Genomic DNA, 18,752 nt, shown 5'->3' on the forward strand with positions numbered 1-18,752 from the left:
CTCCCGACCATTCACGGTGTGTGTCCTACCCTCGTACACCGAGATCCCCCTGTCCCACGACACTCCCCACCATTCACGGTATGTGTCCTACCCTCGTACACCGAGGTCCCCCTGTCACTCAACATCCCCGCCATTCACGGTATGTGTGTCCTACCCTCGAACACCGACGTCCCTCTGTCCCTCGACACTCCCCACCATTCACGGTGTGTGCGTCCTACCCCCGGACACCGAGGTCCCCCTCTCACTCGATTCTCCCCGCCATTCACGGTGTGTGTCCCTCTATCCTTCGACACTCCCCAGCGTCCACCACCCTTCTACCACCGCACCGTCAGTCCGTCCCCTGAAGTTTGGACACCCGCGTGTCTGTCGAAGAGGCTCTCAAACGCCTCCATTTTGTATCTGCCTCTGTCGGAACCACTGGCAAGTTATTCCAGTCACCAACCGCTCTGTCTGTGTGAGGAACAATAAATGCTCCTGACAGCTCCTTCGTAATTACCCCTTCTCACAGTTAGGGCACCTTCTCCCAAGCTTATAGGGTGCTGGCTTTCATAAGTCGAGGGATAGAGTTTAAGAGTCGCGATATAACGATGCAGCTCTATAAAACTCTGGTTAGGCCACACTTGGAGTACTGGGTCCAGTTCCAGTCACCTCACTATAGGAAGGATGTGGAAGCATTGGAAAGGGTACAGAGGAGATTTACCAGGATGCTGCCTGGTTTAGAGAGTATGCATTATGATCAGAGATTAAGGGAGCTAGGGCTTTACTCTTTGGAGAGAAGGAGGATGAGAGGAGACATGATAGAGGTGTACAAGATAATAAGAGGAATAGATAGAGTGGATAGCCAGCGGCTCTTCCCCAGGGCACCACTGCTCAATACAAGAGGACATGGCTTTAAGGTGAGGGGTGGAAAGTTCAAGGGGAAAGTTTTTTACTTTCAAGGTTCAAGGGGGATATTAGAGGAAGGTTTTTCACTCAGAGAGTGGTTGGTGCGTGGAATGCACTGCCTGAGTCAGTGGTGGAGGCAGATACACTAGTGAAGTTTAAGAGACTACTAGACAGTTATATGGAGGAATTTAAGGTGGAGGCTTATATGAGAGGCAGGGTTTGAGGGTCGGCACAACATTGTGGGCCGAAGGGCCGGTACTGTGCTGTACTGTTCTATGTTCTATGTTCAAAAGGATAAAGATGGCGGCTGTGTTCGTTTGTCATCCTATAAACCCCTGCCAGTTTCCCCTCCAGCCTTCTGGCGCGCCGGAGAGATCATCCCGAGGTTGTCCAACCCGTTCGCCTGCCCTCGCACCCTCTCTGAAGCCCTGCCAGGCTCCTTGGATAGACCTTGGAGGTTGCGTCCCGGCCCTGCTCGGTAACGACCAGTAGGCCAAGCTCTTGCCCACGCAGCACCCCGCCCTCCACGCATCTCTGAGGAGCCCAGAGGAACGGCCGAGACCCGACGCAGTTCGGCACCGGGAGTTGCCCGTCGGTGTAGGGACACCCAGCTCCGGATTTCCACCCCCGCCCCCACCGGGGGTTGACTCCGAAGCTCTTCCCTTGAGTGGGCCCAGCCGCGGGGCAGCGAGGGGGTTGGAGTTTTCCTTCCCCGAGACGAGCTGCCGACCGCGGCCGATGCGCGCCCCCTCCCCCCCCGGCAAATCTGACAGGCTCCGTGGGGGGGGGGGGGGCGGGAACCCGCCTTCGCCCCCTCTCCCGTCAGTAGAAACGGGCCCTCTCCCCACCCCACCCCACCCCGGGCTCGGTAGCTGAGCCTGCGTGTCATGGGGCTGCCCCAGGCGCACGCCACTGGGAAGGTGAGAGGTGACCTGACTACAAGAGGGCAAGAGTCAAAGATCAGGTGGACTATCATAGACTTTTTACCCCGCCCCCCACCCCACGGGGGTCGGAAATGGCGAATACGACGGGGGCATACTTTTTTTTTCTCTACGGGTCGGCTTTGGCTTGATTTTCCCGATTCTGTTCAGTGAAACTACACTGTACATACATTATTTCTATTCCTGGGATGGCAGGACTTTCATATGAAGAAAGACTGGATGAACTGGGCTTGTACTCGCTGGAATTTAGAAGATTGAGCGGGGATCTGATTGAAACGTATAAGATCCTAAAGGGATTGGACAGGCTAGATGCAGGAAGATTGTTCCCGATGTTGGGGAAGTCCAGAACGAGGGGTCACATTTTGAGGATAAAGGGGAAGCCTTTTAGGACCGAGATTAGGAAAAACTTCTTCACACAGAGAGTGGTGAATCTGTGGAATTCTCTGCCACAGCAAACTGTTGAGGCCAGTTCATTGGCTATATTTAAGAGGGAGTTAGATATGGCCCTTGTGGCTACGGGGGTCAGGGGGTATGGAGGGAAGGCTGGGGCGGGGTTCTGAGTTGGATGATCAGCCATGATCATAATAAATGGCGGTGCAGGCTCGAAGGGCCGAATGGCCTACTCCTGCACCTATTTTCTATGTTTCTATGTTTCTATACTTCCAGGGTGATTGGAGGGAAGTGGATGTGCGGGGGAGGTTTTTTATTCCATGGAGAGTGGCGTTTGCTTGCAACCCTGAAATAGCATAGGTGTAATTCAATACAGACAAGTGCGAGGCGTTGTATTCCGGTCGGACCAACCAGGCTGACCAGTCGGGCACTGACGGATGCGGTGGAGCAAAAGGTTCTGGAAACACCGGCCCCATAATTCCTTGAAAGTGGCGTCGCAGGTCGACAGGGCGGGAAACAGACCTTTCGGCACTTTGGCCGCCGTAAATGCAAGTACTGAGTGCAGGAGACGGGATGCGCTGTTGAAGTTGTAGAGGGTGTTGGCGAGGCCTCGTTTGGGGTATTGCCGGCAGCTTTGGTCACCTGCCCGCAGGACAGATGTAAACAAGGCCGAAAAAGTACAACGTACATCTCCGGAGGACCAGAGATGTAAGGAAATATTGAACAGGTTGCAACTGTATTCCCTGGACCGCAGAACGTTGAGGAGAGATTTGATACATCCACAAAACTGCCTGGATTAGAGGGGGTTCAGAGGAGATTCACCAGGGTGCTGCCTAGATTAGAGAGGGTGCAGAGGAGATTCACCAGGATGCTGTCTAGATTAGAGAGGGTGCAGAGGAGATTCACCAGGATGCTGCCTGGATTAGAGAGGGTGCAGAGGAGATTCACCAGGATGCTGTCTGGATCAGAGAAGGTGCAGAGGAGATTCGCCCGGATGCTGCCTGGATCAGAGAGGGTGCAGAGGAGATTCACCAGGATGCTGTCTGGATTAGAGAGGGTGCAGAGGAGATTCACCAGGATGCTGTCTGGATCAGAGAAGGTGCAGAGGAGATTCGCCCGGATGCTGCCTGTATCAGAGAGGGTGCAGAGGAGATTCACCGGGACGCTGCCTGGATTAGAGAGGGTGCAGAGGAGATTCCCCAGGGTGCTGCCTGGATTAGAGAGGGTGCAGAGGAGATTTACCAGGATGCTGCCTGGATTAGAGAGAGTGCAGAGGAGATTCACCAGGATGCTGCTGGATTAGAGAGGGTGCAGAGGAGATTCACCAGGATGCTGTCTGGATCAGAGAGGGTGCAGAGGAGATTCGCCCGGATGCTGCCTGGATCAGAGAGGGTGCAGAGGAGATTCACCAGGATGCTGTCTGGATTAGAGAGGGTGCAGAGGAGATTTACCAGGATGCTGCCTGGATTAGAGAGGGTGCAGAGGAGATTCACCAGGATGCTGTCTGGATCAGAGAGGGTGCAGAGGAGATTCGCCCGGATGCTGCCTGGATCAGAGAGGGTGCAGAGGAGATTCACCAGGATGCTGTCTGGATTAGAGAGGGTGCAGAGGAGATTTACCAGGATGCTGCCTGGATTAGAGAGGGTGCAGAGGAGATTCACCAGGATGCTGCTGGATTAGAGAGGGTGCAGAGGAGATTCACCAGGATGCTGTCTGGATCAGAGAGGGTGCAGAGGAGATTCACCCGGATGCTGCCTGGATCAGAGAGGGTGCTGAGGAGATTCACCGGGACGCTGCCTGGATTAGAGAGGGTGCAGAGGAGATTCACCAGGGTGCTGCCTGGATTAGCGAGGGTGCAGAGGAGATTCACCAGGATGCTGCCTGGATTAGAGAGGGTGCCGAGGAGATTCACCAGGATGCTGTCTGGATTAGAGAGGGTGCCGAGGAGATTCACCGGGATGCTGTCTGGATTAGAGAGGGTGCGGAGGAGATTTACCATCTGCCTGGATTAGAGAGCATGTTTTCTGGGGAGAGGTTAAGCGAGCTGGGGCTTTTCTTTTAGGACTGAAGGGGGATGAAAGGTGACTTGATGGAAGTGCACAAGATGTTCGGGTGGACAGCCAGAGTCACAATTCAAGGAGATTGGAGGGAAGTATGGAGGGGAGGGTGGAGTGGGGCGGGTATCGGAGTTAGCTTTCTTTACTCAGAGGGGGGTAGGTGTGTTGAACGTGGTGTAGAGGCGGAGACATCGGGGGTTCTTAGGTAAGCACACAGATGAAAGCAAATTGAAAGCTTTGTGGAACTGAAGGGTTACATTGATTTTGAAGTAGGCAGAGCGGTCAGCACAGCATCGTGGGCCGAAGGGCCTGTACTGTGCTGTTTTGTCCTATGCTCACAACGCTACGAAATCTCGCGATTTCTTGAATCATAGCACCGGGAATTCCTCAGATCATGAATTCAAGCAGTTATAAAATGATGAGATAATGCATTCATCAATTCATAAACTCATAAAAAATAATCACGGCAGCATGAAATTATGAAATCATTTATAATAGAAATCATGGAATCGCGAAGTTACAGCATCGTGAAAAAGTAGGAATCATTTAATGATAAAGTTACAGAAAGATGAAAAGAATCGGAATCACTGAATGAAGAATTTATAATATCATATAAAGATATAAATCATGGAATCAGGAAGACACAAATCATGAAATCACGGAATCAAGAAGTTATTACATCTTTACAAATGAACAGATATCATGCAAAAATAGAAATTGCAGAGTCATGAAGTTACAAAATAAAAATCACAGAATCATGAAATTACAAAACAGAAATCATGAAATCATGAGGTCACAAAACAGAAATTATGGAACTCACAAGTCATAAAATTGTGAAATAGCAAATTCCTACATCATGGGATTGTGAAATTGAAGTCATGAAATCACCGAATCACAATAATAAACTTACGAATCCATTAAGTTGTGGAATTGTGAAGGAATAGAGCCCCAGAGTAACGACATCAGAAAAAAGCAGAACATTGTGAAACTGTCCCATTAAGGTGAAATTAAATGATCAAAGTATACAAATCAGGGGGACCAGCGATGACAACGTGGATATGGAGGAAACTGGGAAAAAGAAACGAAGCGTAAGCCCTCGAGATACGAACAGACACACACACACACTCAGATACACTTCACTGGGATCGGGACCCTCTCACGCTCTCAGCCCCCTCTCGCTCTCTCTCTCTCCCTGTCACACACTCAGACACACTTCACTGAGGCCTCTCTCTCTGTCTGTTACACACACACACACACACACACACACACACACACACACACACACATACACACACACACAATGATCGCATCCAGCTCTATCCACTGTGCCAGCCGAGCGGCAGAGACGGGAAGTGACCGAATGGCAAAGCTGGCGCAGGAGAGCGGAAGGGCAAGTCCGGGCCGAGCGCACTGCTCAGAGGGCCAGAGTCGGGGAGCACCGGCCGGCCGGCCCGACAGGCGGGTCATCTCGAGGGCCGACGATGACGCTCCCTTCCAGGGGGCAGGATACGCCGGGGGTCCCCCTCCTTCCCTTCAAGCGCCCCTGACCCTTCTCCTGGCCCATCAGTCGAATCGTTTGCTATGCGATGTCTGGAATAGAAAAGGGAAAAAGAAACAAAAACGGCGACGCTTACATCGGAGAACTTGGAACACCGACGCCAACAACTGTGTCGGTGCCGGACTAATTAAGACAACGACCCCGACTCCCCCTCTTCCTCCACACGGTCTAAATCCCTCCGTTCGCCATCTAGACTTTTTTTTAAGCGTGGCATTCTTGTCTGGCACATGGAGTCAGGATTAACCGGGTCACGTTATGCACGTTCCTGACTTGATTTTTTTTTTACGAGACCGAGTGGCTAGCTCGACACTCAACCCGGCACGGGTGGAAAAAGCGCTCGGGGGGTGGCCCGGCATGGATTCGAACTCAGCAACCTGGGCTCCGGAGTCCGGCGCTGATCTCACTGCGCCACCGAGAAATGAGAGGGCATGAGAGCTGTAACGAGAGGCTGGCCGGGCTTGTGAACGGTGGACGCCGAGGGGAGATCTGAGAGAGGGAGGGAGGGAGAGAGAGAGATAGAGATAGAGATAGATAGATAGATAGATAGAGAGAGAGAGATAGAGATAGAGATAGATAGATAGAGAGAGAGATAGAGAGAGATAGATAGATAGATAGAGAGAGAGAGAGATAGAGATAGATAGATAGAGAGAGAGATAGAGAGAGAGATAGATAGATAGAGAGAGAGATAGACATAGATAGAGAGAGAAAGAGAGAGAGATAGATAGAGATAGAGAGAGAGATAGAGATAGATAGAGAGAGATAGATAGAGATAGAGAGAGATAGAGATAGATAGATAGATAGATAGAGATAGAGAGAGATAGAGATAGATAGATAGATAGAGAGAGAGATAGAGAGAAAGAGAAAGATAGAGATAGAGATAGATAGCTAGATAGAGAGAGAGAGAGAGATAGAGAGAGATAGAGATAGATAGAGAGATAGATAGATAGATAGATAGATAGAGAGAGAGAGGTAGATGGATAGAGAGAGATAGAGATAGAGATAGATAGATAGAGAGAGAGAGATAGAGAGAGAGAGATAGAGATAGATAGATAGAGAGAGAAAGAGAGAGAGAGAGATAGAGAGAGAGATAGAGAGAGAGATAGAGAGAGATAGAGATAGATAGAGAGATAGATAGATAGATAGATAGAGAGAGAGAGATAGATGGATAGAGAGAGATAGAGATAGAGATAGATAGATAGAGAGAGAGAGATAGATAGAGAGAGAGATAGAGAGAGATAGAGATAGAAAGATAGAGAGAGAAAGAGAGAGAGAGAGATAGAGATAGAGAGAGAGATAGAGATAGATAGATAGAGACACATAGATAGAGATAGAGAGAGATAGAGATAGATAGATAGAGAGAGAGAGATAGATAGAGATAGAGAGCTAGAGATAGATAGATAGATAGAGAGAGATAGAGAGAAAGAGAAAGATAGAGATAGATAGAGAGATAGATAGATAGAGAGAGAGAGATAGAGATAGAGAGATATAGATAGATAGAGAGAGATAGAGATAGAGAGAGAGATAGAGATAGATAGATAGATAGATAAATAGATAAATATATAGAGAGAGAAGAGCATCAGTTTCCCGCAGCTGAAATGTCTAATACCAGAGGGCACGCTTTGAAGGTGGGAGGGGGTAGGTTCAAGGGGGATGTGAGGGGTAATTTTTTTTACGCAGGGAGTGGTGGCTGCCTGGTGGTGGAGGCAAATGCATTAGAGGCTTTTAAGAGACGTTTGGATAGGCATGTGGATGTGAGGAAGATGGAGGGATATGGACAGGCAGTAGGTAGGAGGGATTAGGGGTTGTTTGTCTTTGATTTACCCAGGGTCAAGAGGGAGCAGAGGGTAACACATCAGACATGATGGAATGGGGGAGCAGACTCGATGGGCCGAATATATAGACCATCAGCTCCGATATCTTATGGTCTTAAGAGTTGTGAGGTAATGTCGTCGCTCTGTGAAACCCTGGTCAGACCCCACTTGGGTGCATTGCGTTCAGTTCTGGCCGTCTCATTATGGGAAGGAGGTGGAAGCTTTAGAGAGGGTGCAGAGGACATTCACCAGGATGCTGCCTGGATTGGAGAGGGTGCAGAGGAGATTCACCAGGATGCTGCCTGGATCAGAGAGGGTGCAGAGGAGATTCACCAGGATGCTGCTGGATTAGAGAGGGTGCAGGGGAGATTCACCAGGATGCTGCCTGGATTAGAGAGGGTGCAGAGGAGATTCACCAGGATGCTGCCTGGATTAGAGAGGGTGTAGAGGAGATTCGCCAGGATGCTGCCTGGATTAGAGAGGGTGTAGTGGAGATTCACCAGGATGCTGCCTGGATTAGAGAGGGTGTAGTGGAGATTCGCCAGGATGCTGCCTGGATTAGAGAGGGTGCAGAGGAGATTCACCAGGATGCTGCTGGATTAGAGAGGGTGCAGGGGAGATTCACCAGGATGCTGCCTGGATTAGAGAGGGTGCAGAGGAGATTCACCAGGATGCTGCCTGGATTAGAGAGGGTGTAGAGGAGATTCGCCAGGATGCTGCCTGGATTAGAGAGGGTGTAGTGGAGATTCACCAGGATGCTGCCTGGATTAGAGAGGGTGTAGTGGAGATTCGCCAGGATGCTGCCTGGATTAGAGAGGGTGCAGAGGAGATTCACCAGGATGCTGCCTGGATTAGAGAGGGTGGAGAGGCGATTCACCAGGATGCTGCCTGGATTAGAGACGGTGCAGAGGAGATTCACCAGGAGGCTGCCTGGATTAGAGAGGGTGCAGAGGAGACTCACCAGGATGCTGCCTGGATTAGAGAAAGTACAGAGGAGATTCAGCAGGATGCTGCCTGGATTAGAGAGGGTACAGAGGATATTCACCAGGATGCTGCCTGGATCAGAAAGGGTGTAGTGGAGATTCACCAGGCTGCTGCCTGGATTAGAGAGGGTGCAGAGGAGATTCACCAGGATGCTGCCTGGATTAGAGAGGGTGCAGAGGAGATTGACCAGGATGTTGCCTGGAATAGAGAGGGTGCAGAGGAGATTCACCAGGATGCTGCCTGGATTGGAGAAGGTGCAGAGGAGATTCACCAGGATGCTGCCTGGATTAGAGAGGGTGCAGAGGAGATTCACCAGTATGCTGCATGGATTAGAGAGGGTGCAGAGGAGATTCATCAAGATGCTGCCTGGATTTGAGAGGGTGTAGAGGAGATTCACCAGGAAGTTGCCTGGATTAGAGAGGATGTAGTGGAGATTCACCAGGATGCTGCCTGGATTAGAGAAGGTGCAGAGGAAATTCACCAGCATGCTGCCTGGATTAGAGAGGTTGCAGAGGAGATTCACCGGGATGCTGCCTGGATTAGAGAGGGTACAGAGGAGATTCACCAGGATGCTGCCTGGATTAGAGAGGGTGCAGAGGAGATTGACCAGGATGTTGCCTGGAATAGAGAGGGTGCAGAGGAGATTCACCAGGATGCTGCCTGGATTGGAGAAGGTGCAGAGGAGATTCACCAGGATGCTGCCTGGATTAGAGAGGGTGCAGAGGAGATTCACCAGTATGCTGCATGGATTAGAGAGGGTGCAGAGGAGATTCATCAAGATGCTGCCTGGATTTGAGAGGGTGTAGAGGAGATTCACCAGGAAGTTGCCTGGATTAGAGAGGATGTAGTGGAGATTCACCAGGATGCTGCCTGGATTAGAGAGGGTGCAGAGGAGATTCACCAGCATGCTGCCTGGATTAGAGAGGTTGCAGAGGAGATTCACCGGGATGCTGCCTGGATTAGAGAGGGTACAGAGGAGATTCACCAGGATGCTGCCTGGATTAGAGAGGGTACAGAGGAGATTCACCAGGATGCTGCCTGGAGCAGAGAGGGTGTAGTGGAGATTCACCAGGATGCTGCCTGGATTAGAGAGGGTGTAGTGGAGATTCACCAGGATGCTGCCTGGAGCAGAGAGGGTGTAGTGGAGATTCACCAGGATGCTGCCTGGATTAGAGAGGGTGTAGTGGAGATTCACCAGGATGCTGCCTGGATTAGAGAGGGTGTAGTGGAGATTCACCAGGATGCTGCCTGGATTAGAGAGGGTGTAGTGGAGATTCGCCAGGATGCTGCCTGGATTAGAGAGGGTGCAGAGGAGATTCACCAGGATGCTGCCTGGATTAGAGAGGGTGGAGAGGCGATTCACCAGGATGCTGCCTGGATTAGAGAGGGTGCAGAGGAGATTCACCAGCAGGCTGCCTGGATTAGAGAGGGTGCAGAGGAGACTCACCAGGATGCTGCCTGGATTAGAGAGGGTGTAGAGGAGATTCACCAGGATGCTGCCTGGATTAGAGAGGGTGCAGAGGAGATTCACCAGGATGCTGCCTGGAGCAGAGAGGGTGTAGTGGAGATTCACCAGGATGCTGCCTGGATTAGAGAGGGTGTAGTGGAGATTCACCAGGATGCTGCCTGGAGCAGAGAGGGTGTGGTGGAGATTCACCAGGATGCTGCCTGGATTAGAGAGGGTGTAGTGGAGATTCACCAGGATGCTGCCTGGATTAGAGAGGGTGTAGTGGAGATTCACCAGGATGCTGCCTGGATTAGAGAGGGTGTAGTGGAGATTCGCCAGGATGCTGCCTGGATTAGAGAGGGTGCAGAGGAGATTCACCAGGATGCTGCCTGGATTAGAGAGGGTGGAGAGGCGATTCACCAGGATGCTGCCTGGATTAGAGAGGGTGCAGAGGAGATTCACCAGGAGGCTGCCTGGATTAGAGAGGGTGCAGAGGAGACTCACCAGGATGCTGCCTGGATTAGAGAGGGTGCAGAGGAGATTCACCAGGATGCTGCCTGGATTAGAGAGGGTGCAGAGGGGATTCACCAGGAGGCTGCCTGGATTAGAGAGGGTGCAGTGGAGATTCACCAGGATGCTGCCTGGATTAGAGAGGGTGCAGAGGAGATTCACCAGGATGCTGCTGGATTAGAGAGGGTGCAGGGGAGATTCACCAGGATGCTGCCTGGATTAGAGAGGGTGCAGAGGAGATTCACCAGGATGCTGCCTGGATTAGAGAGGGTGTAGAGGAGATTCGCCAGGATGCTGCCTGGATTAGAGAGGGTGTAGTGGAGATTCACCAGGATGCTGCCTGGATTAGAGAGGGTGTAGTGGAGATTCGCCAGGATGCTGCCTGGATTAGAGAGGGTGCAGAGGAGATTCACCAGGATGCTGCCTGGATTAGAGAGGGTGGAGAGGCGATTCACCAGGATGCTGCCTGGATTAGAGACGGTGCAGAGGAGATTCACCAGGAGGCTGCCTGGATTAGAGAGGGTGCAGAGGAGACTCACCAGGATGCTGCCTGGATTAGAGAAAGTACAGAGGAGATTCAGCAGGATGCTGCCTGGATTAGAGAGGGTACAGAGGATATTCACCAGGATGCTGCCTGGATTAGAAAGGGTGTAGTGGAGATTCACCAGGATGCTGCCTGGATTAGAGAGGGTGCAGAGGAGATTCACCAGGATGCTGCCTGGATTAGAGAGGGTGCAGAGGAGATTGACTTGACCAGGATGTTGCCTGGAATAGAGAGGGTGCAGAGGAGATTCACCAGGATGCTGCCTGGATTGGAGAAGGTGCAGAGGAGATTCACCAGGATGCTGCCTGGATTAGAGAGGGTGCAGAGGAGATTCACCAGTATGCTGCATGGATTAGAGAGGGTGCAGAGGAGATTCATCAAGATGCTGCCTGGATTTGAGAGGGTGTAGAGGAGATTCACCAGGAAGTTGCCTGGATTAGAGAGGATGTAGTGGAGATTCACCAGGATGCTGCCTGGATTAGAGAGGGTGCAGAGGAGATTCACCAGCATGCTGCCTGGATTAGAGAGGTTGCAGAGGAGATTCACCGGGATGCTGCCTGGATTAGAGAGGGTACAGAGGAGATTCACCAGGATGCTGCCTGGATTAGAGAGGGTACAGAGGAGATTCACCAGGATGCTGCCTGGAGCAGAGAGGGTGTAGTGGAGATTCACCAGGATGCTGCCTGGATTAGAGAGGGTGTAGTGGAGATTCACCAGGATGCTGCCTGGAGCAGAGAGGGTGTAGTGGAGATTCACCAGGATGCTGCCTGGATTAGAGAGGGTGTAGTGGAGATTCACCAGGATGCTGCCTGGATTAGAGAGGGTGTAGTGGAGATTCACTAGGATGCTGCCTGGATTAGAGAGGGTGTAGTGGAGATTCGCCAGGATGCTGCCTGGATTAGAGAGGGTGCAGAGGAGATTCACCAGGATGCTGCCTGGATTAGAGAGGGTGGAGAGGCGATTCACCAGGATGCTGCCTGGATTAGAGAGGGTGCTGAGGAGATTCACCAGGAGGCTGCCTGGATTAGAGAGGGTGCAGAGGAGACTCACCAGGATGCTGCCTGGATTAGAGAGGGTGCAGAGGAGATTCATCAGGATGCTGCCTGGATTAGAGAGGGTGCAGAGGAGATTCACCAGGATGCTGCCTGGAGCAGAGAGGGTGCAGAGGAGATTCACCAGGATGCTGCCTGGATTAGAGAGGGTGCAGAGGAGATTGACCAGGATGTTGACTGGAATAGAGAGGGTGCAGAGGAGATTCACCAGGATGCTGCCTGGATTGGAGAAGGTGCAGAGGAGATTCACCAGGATGCTGCCTGGATTAGAGAGGGTGCAGAGGAGATTCACCAGTATGCTGCATGGATTAGAGAGGGTGCAGAGGAGATTCATCAAGATGCTGCCTGGATTTGAGAGGGTGTAGAGGAGATTCACGAGGAAATTGCCTGGATTAGAGAGGATGTAGTGGAGATTCACCAGGATGCTGCCTGGATTAGAGAGGGTGCAGAGGAGATTCACCAGCATGCTGCCTGGATTAGAGAGGTTGCAGAGGAGATTCACCGGGATGCTGCTTGGATTAGAGAGGGTACAGAGGAGATTCACCAGGATGCTGCCTGGATTAGAGAGGGTACAGAGGAGATTCACCAGGATGCTGCCTGGAGCAGAGAGGGTGTAGTGGAGATTCACCAGGATGCTGCCTGGAGCAGAGAGGGTGTAGTGGAGATTCACCAGGATGCTGCCTGGATTAGAGAGGGTGTAGTGGAGATTCACCAGGATGCTGCCTGGATTAGAGAGGGTGTAGTGGAGATTCACCAGGATGCTGCCTGGATTAGAGAGGGTGTAGTGGAGATTCGCCAGGATGCTGCCTGGATTAGAGAGGGTGCAGAGGAGATTCACCAGGATGCTGCCTGGATTAGAGAGGGTGGAGAGGCGATTCACCAGGATGCTGCCTGGATTAGAGAGGGTGCAGAGGAGATTCACCAGGAGGCTGCCTGGATTAGAGAGGGTGCAGAGGAGACTCACCAGGATGCTGCCTGGATTAGAGAGGGTGCAGAGGAGATTCACCAGGATGCTGCCTGGATTAGAGAGGGTGCAGAGGAGATTCACCAGGAGGCTGCCTGGATTAGAGAGGGTGCAGAGGAGATTCACCAGGATGCTGCCTGGATTAGAGAGGGTGCAGAGGAGATTCACCAGGAGGCTGCCTGGATTAGAGAGGGTGCAGAGGAGATTCACCAGGATGCTGCTGGATTAGAGAGGGTGCAGGGGAGATTCACCAGGATGCTGCCTGGATTAGAGAGGGTGCAGAGGAGATTCACCAGGATGCTGCCTGGATTAGAGAGGGTGTAGAGGAGATTCGCCAGGATGCTGCCTGGATTAGAGAGGGTGTAGTGGAGATTCACCAGGATGCTGCCTGGATTAGAGAGGGTGTAGTGGAGATTCGCCAGGATGCTGCCTGGATTAGAGAGGGTGCAGAGGAGATTCACCAGGATGCTGCCTGGATTAGAGAGGGTGGAGAGGCGATTCACCAGGATGCTGCCTGGATTAGAGAGGGTGCAGAGGAGATTCACCAGGAGGCTGCCTGGATTAGAGAGGGTGCAGAGGAGACTCACCAGGATGCTGCCTGGATTAGAGAGGGTGCAGAGGAGATTCACCAGGATGCTGCCTGGATTAGAGAGGGTGCAGAGGAGATTCACCAGGATGTGCCCTGGATTAGAGAGGGTGTAGTGGAGATTCACCAGGATGCTGCCTGGATTAGCGAGGGTGCAGAGGAGATTCACCAGGATGCTGCCTGGATTAGAGAGGGTGCAGAGGAGATTCGCCAGGATGCTGCCTGGATTAGAGAGGGTGCAGGGGAGATTCACCAGGAGGCTGCCTGGATTAGAGAGGGTGCAGAGGAGTTTCACCAGGATGCTGCCTGGATTGGAGGATAGGCCACACACCGTGAAAGGTGGGGTGTGTCGCGGGACAGAGGGGCCTCAGAGCACAAGGTCAGGACCCACACCGGAACGGTGTGGAACGTGCGTTCTTTAAACAGCCACATTGCCAGGTAGGGGGAATGGAGGGGGGGGGATATGGAGCAAGTGCGGGTTGATTAGGGGTGTAATCGGGCGTGCTGGTTGGCAGAGACACGCGCGGGGCCGGTTGGCCTCTTCCTGCCCGGTCCCCGGCCCGGCGTCCCACCTCCCGCGCCTTCACTGTGACAGAGGGCAGCCGCCAGACTCGTTCTCTGGAGAGATTACCTTGGCCCTGCAGCTCAGCACCGTCAGGATGGCGCCGCACAGGACGCTTTTGCAAATCAGGAGGAGGTACGTGAGGATGCCGGAGTTAATGGTGAGCTTTTTGCTCGCTGTTGAAGACAAAGGAGACGACGTTGGCGTTTGGAGACAAGTCAAGTCAAGCCGCTTTTTACTGTCATTTCAACCATAACTGCTGGTACAGAACATAGTAAAAACGAGACAACGTTTTCCAGGACCGTGGTGCTACATGCAACAATACAAGAACTACACTGAACTACGTAAAACAACACAAAAACTGCACTAGACTGCAGACCTATCCAGAACTGCATAAAGTGCGCAAAACAGTGCAGGCATTACAATAAATAATAAATAAGACGGTCGGCAGAGTAGAGGGTACAGGAGGGTTGGTGTCAGTCTGGACTCTGGGTATTGAGGAGTCTGATGGCTTGGGGGAAGAAACTGTTACATAGTCTGGTCGTGAGAGCCCGAATGCTTCGGTACCTTTTGCCAGATGGCAGGAGGGAGAAGAGTTTGTGTGAGGGGTGCGTGGGGGTCCTTCACAATGCTGTTTGCTTTGCGGATGCAGCGTGTGGTGTAAAGGTCGGTGATGGCGGGGAGAGAGACCCCGATGATCTCCTCGGCTGACCTCACTATCCGCCGCAGGGCCTTCCGATCCGAGACGGTGCAATTCCCGAACCCGGGAGTGATGCGGCTGCTCAGGGTGCTCTCGATTCAACCCCTGTCAGAATGTGGTGAGGATGGGGTGTGGGGTGGAGGCGGGGGAGGAGATAAGAAGGCCTCCATGTCACGTCTCCCATTCCAGCTGGTGGCCCCCTCTCTATTCATTGACAGAGAAAACGCGGACCAGGAATTCGGTAGCTCATTGTCAATAAACTGGGGGCCCGCTGGTCGCCGACCCTGTCCACGTTGAAAAGTTTAGGAGACGTGAAAACTTTGTTTAATCGCTCCGTGTTTCACTGTGCTCTACAATTAATAAATGAAATAAATATTGGCGTACTTTTAATTTTCATTCTAAACGTAGTATTAATGGTTAGACTCTTGGCAGTGTGGAGGATCAGAGGGATCTTGGGGTCCGAGTCCACAGGGCGCTCAAAGCAGTTGCGCAGGTTGACTCTGTGGTTAAGAAGGCGTACGGTGCATTGGCATTCATCAATCGTGGGACTGAGTTCAAGAGCCGAGAGGTAATGTTGCAGCTATATAGGACACTGGTCAGACCCCACTTGGAGTACTGTGCTCAGTTCTGATCGCCTCACTACGGGAAACAATAGAGGGTGTGCAGAGGAGATTTACAAGGATGTTGCCTGGATTGGGGAGCATGCCTTATGAGAATAGGTTGAGTGAAATCGGCCTTTTCTCCTTGGAGGGACGGAGGATGAGAGCTGACCTGATAGAGGTGTATAAGACGATGAGAGGCCTTGATCATGTGGCCTTTATTAATCAAAGTATTGAGTATAAGAGCTGGAATGTTATGATGAGGTTGCATAAGGCATTGGTGAGGCCGAATCTGGAGTATTGTGTTCAGTTTTGGTCACCAAATTACAGAAAGGATATACATAAGGTCGAAAGAGTGCAGAGAAGGTTTACAAGGATGTTGCCGGGACTTGAGAAACTCAGTTACAGAGAAAGGTTGAATAGGTTAGGACTTTATTCCCTGGAGCGTAGAAGAATGAGGGGAGATTTGATAGAGGTATATAAAATTATGATGGGTATAGATAGAGTGAATGCAAGCAGGCTTTTTCCACTGAGGCAAGGGGAGAAAAAAACCAGAGGACATGGGTTAAGGGTGAGGGGGGAAAAGTTTAAAAGGAACATTAGTGGGGGGCTTCTTCACACAGAGAGTGGTGGGAGTGTGGAATGAGCTGCCAGACGAGGTGGTAAATGCGGGTTCTTTTTTAACATTTAAGAATAAATTGGACAGATACATTGATGGGAGGTGAATGGAGGGATATGGTCCGTGTGCAGGTCAGTGGGACTAGGCAGAAATTGGTTCAGCACAGCCAAGAAGGGCCAAAAGGGCTGTTTCTATGCTGTAGTTTCTATGGTTTCTATGGATAGTCAGAGGCTTTTTCCCCAGGGCTGACATGGCTAGCACGAGAGGGCACAGGTTTAAGGTGCTGGGGAGTAGGTACAGAGGAGATGTCAGGGGTAAGTTTTTTTACGCAGAGAGTGGTCAGTGCGTGGAACGGGCTGCAGGCGGTGGTGCTGGAGGCGGAAACGATAGGGTCTTTTAAGAGACTCCTGGATGGCTACATGGAGCTCAGAAAAATAGAGGGTTAAGGGTAAGCCTAGGTAATTTCTAAAGTAAGTACATGGTCGGCACAGCTTTGTGGGCCGAAGGGCCTGTATTGTGCTGTAGGTTTTCTCTGTTTCTATTCATAGTTTGCATTCTATACATAAAAAAATTGCTGCAAAGTTTTCAGGCCGTGTAAAGATTTCCTGCTCAGAGCAATGGTTGGTCTGCGCAACTGGGAAAAAAACATACGACCATAAGACACTTCGGTGCCCTGGCTAATCAAGAACCTATCTATCTCTGCCTTAAATGCATCCAGTGACCTGGACCCCACAGCCACTCGTGGCCACGAATTCCACATATTTACCACCCTCTTGATGAAGTAATTTCTCTGCATCTCAGTTCCAAATGTACGTCCTTCAATCCTGAAGTCGTGCCCTCTTGTCCTAGATTCCCCTACCATGGGAAATAACTTTGCCGTATCTAATCTGTTCAGGCCTTTCAACATTCGGAATGTTTCTATGAGATCCCCCGCCCCCATTCTCCTGAACTCCAGGGAATACAGCCCAGGAGCTACCAGACGTTCCTCATACGGTAACCCTTTCATTCCTGGAACATTTCCCACAGGTTATCGACTGCCCGACCCCAGGGGGAAAAAAGACTGTGCGCATTCAGCCTCTCTGTGCCCCTCGTGGGGTGAAACACAGCTGTGAGATCTTTAGGACTGGAAAGGAAGGGTGGTGGGGGGGGGGGGTTGGAGGGTGCAGTAGCCAGAATAAGACAGTAGGGCGGGGGAACGGATGGGACTACAAGTTGGCAGGAGATAGGCGAGACAAGGCGAGGGGAAAGGTGGCTGAGAGAGAGAGACGGGGGGGGCGATGAGATGGGGTGACGTGAGAAGCTGGGAGCGGATTGGTGGAAGCGGCAAAGGGCCGGAGGGTTGAAGAAATCTGATTGGACTAAGGACCATGGGAGAATGAGAAGGAGGCGGGACACCAGAGGGAGAGGATTGGTGGAAGCGGCAAAGGGCCGTAGGGTGAAGAAATCTGATTGGACGTGAGAAAGGACCGTGGAAGAACGGGGAGGAGGCGGGGGGAACCAGAGGGAGCTGATTGGTGGAAGAGGCGAAGAGCCGAAGGAGAGGCGATCTGATTGGACTAAGGTCCATGGGAGAATGAGAAGGAGGCAGGGCGCCAGAGGGAGCGGATTGGTGGACGAGGCAAAAGGCCAAAGGAGAAGGGATCTGAGAGGAGACGTCCAGGACGATGAGGGAATGAGAATGGAGGAACCGGGGTGGTAGGGAAGGGGAGATAGGCGGAAACAGTAAAGGGCGCAAGAAGAAGGAATCAGATAGGAGGGGACACAGGACCATGGGACAATGGGAAGGAGATGAGGAGCCGGGAGGAGGGACAGGTGGAAACGCCAAAGGGCTTTCAGAAAAAGGCACCCGACAGGGGAGGACAGAGGACCATGCGAGAACGGGAAGGAGCTGGGGATCCAGAGCGTGGATGAATCCGGAGGAGGCGAAGGGAAGGGACGAGGGTTCATCAGAATGAGAGAAAACAAAAGGGGTAGTACAGAGGACCGAACAGTCGCGTCACGGCCTGATATGGCAATGAGAATGCACAGAGACGTTTAAAAAACCTGCAAAGGGTCATAGTCATAGTCATAGTCAGACTTTATTGATCCCGGGGGAAACTGGTCGCCCGATTTAATATATTTTAACATGTTTCATAGAAGTTTTGGAAGACTTACTATTGCTTAATCCACATCCATCTGTGGGGGAAAAGAGAATAAAAGACAGACATTAGCCTCAGAATATCTGTTTCAACGCCCAGGGCTTAACCGGCGGCGAATACGGGTCCCGGCGGGGGAGGGTCGGCGTTGGCCACCGCGGATTCTCATTACCGAACAGGCAGGGAGGGATTGACGTGGACACGGCCGAATCTGGGAAGTCGCCGCGAGCAGACGAAGGGGCGTCAGGGGATTGAGTACAAGGAGGTGGGATGTTGCCGTCGAAGCGGGACCAGACGTGGGCGAGGCCTCGCTTGGAGTGCTGTGCGCAGGTTTGGTCACCGACGTACGGGAAGGATGCAGACAAGGTGAAAAATTTACAGGGATGTTGCCCGGACTTGAGGATCTGA

General features: G+C 51.8%; 1 gene segment (V, D, J or C); it reads right to left on the reverse strand.

Annotated features, from left to right (window-relative positions):
• Positions 1-4,774: 4,774 nt before the first annotated feature.
• LOC134341568 (T-cell receptor beta chain C region-like) overlaps positions 4,775-18,752 on the reverse strand; it is a 65,992-nt gene continuing 52,014 nt past the window's right edge. Inside the window, 3 exon segments of the C gene segment in view lie at positions 4,775-5,863; positions 14,361-14,467; positions 18,364-18,384. Of these exon segments, the coding sequence occupies positions 5,837-5,863; positions 14,361-14,467; positions 18,364-18,384 (155 nt within the window).

Source organism: Mobula hypostoma, unplaced genomic scaffold (genome assembly GCF_963921235.1).
Source record: "Mobula hypostoma unplaced genomic scaffold, sMobHyp1.1 scaffold_36, whole genome shotgun sequence".
In the NCBI taxonomy this organism is placed as follows: Eukaryota; Metazoa; Chordata; class Chondrichthyes; order Myliobatiformes; family Myliobatidae; genus Mobula; species Mobula hypostoma.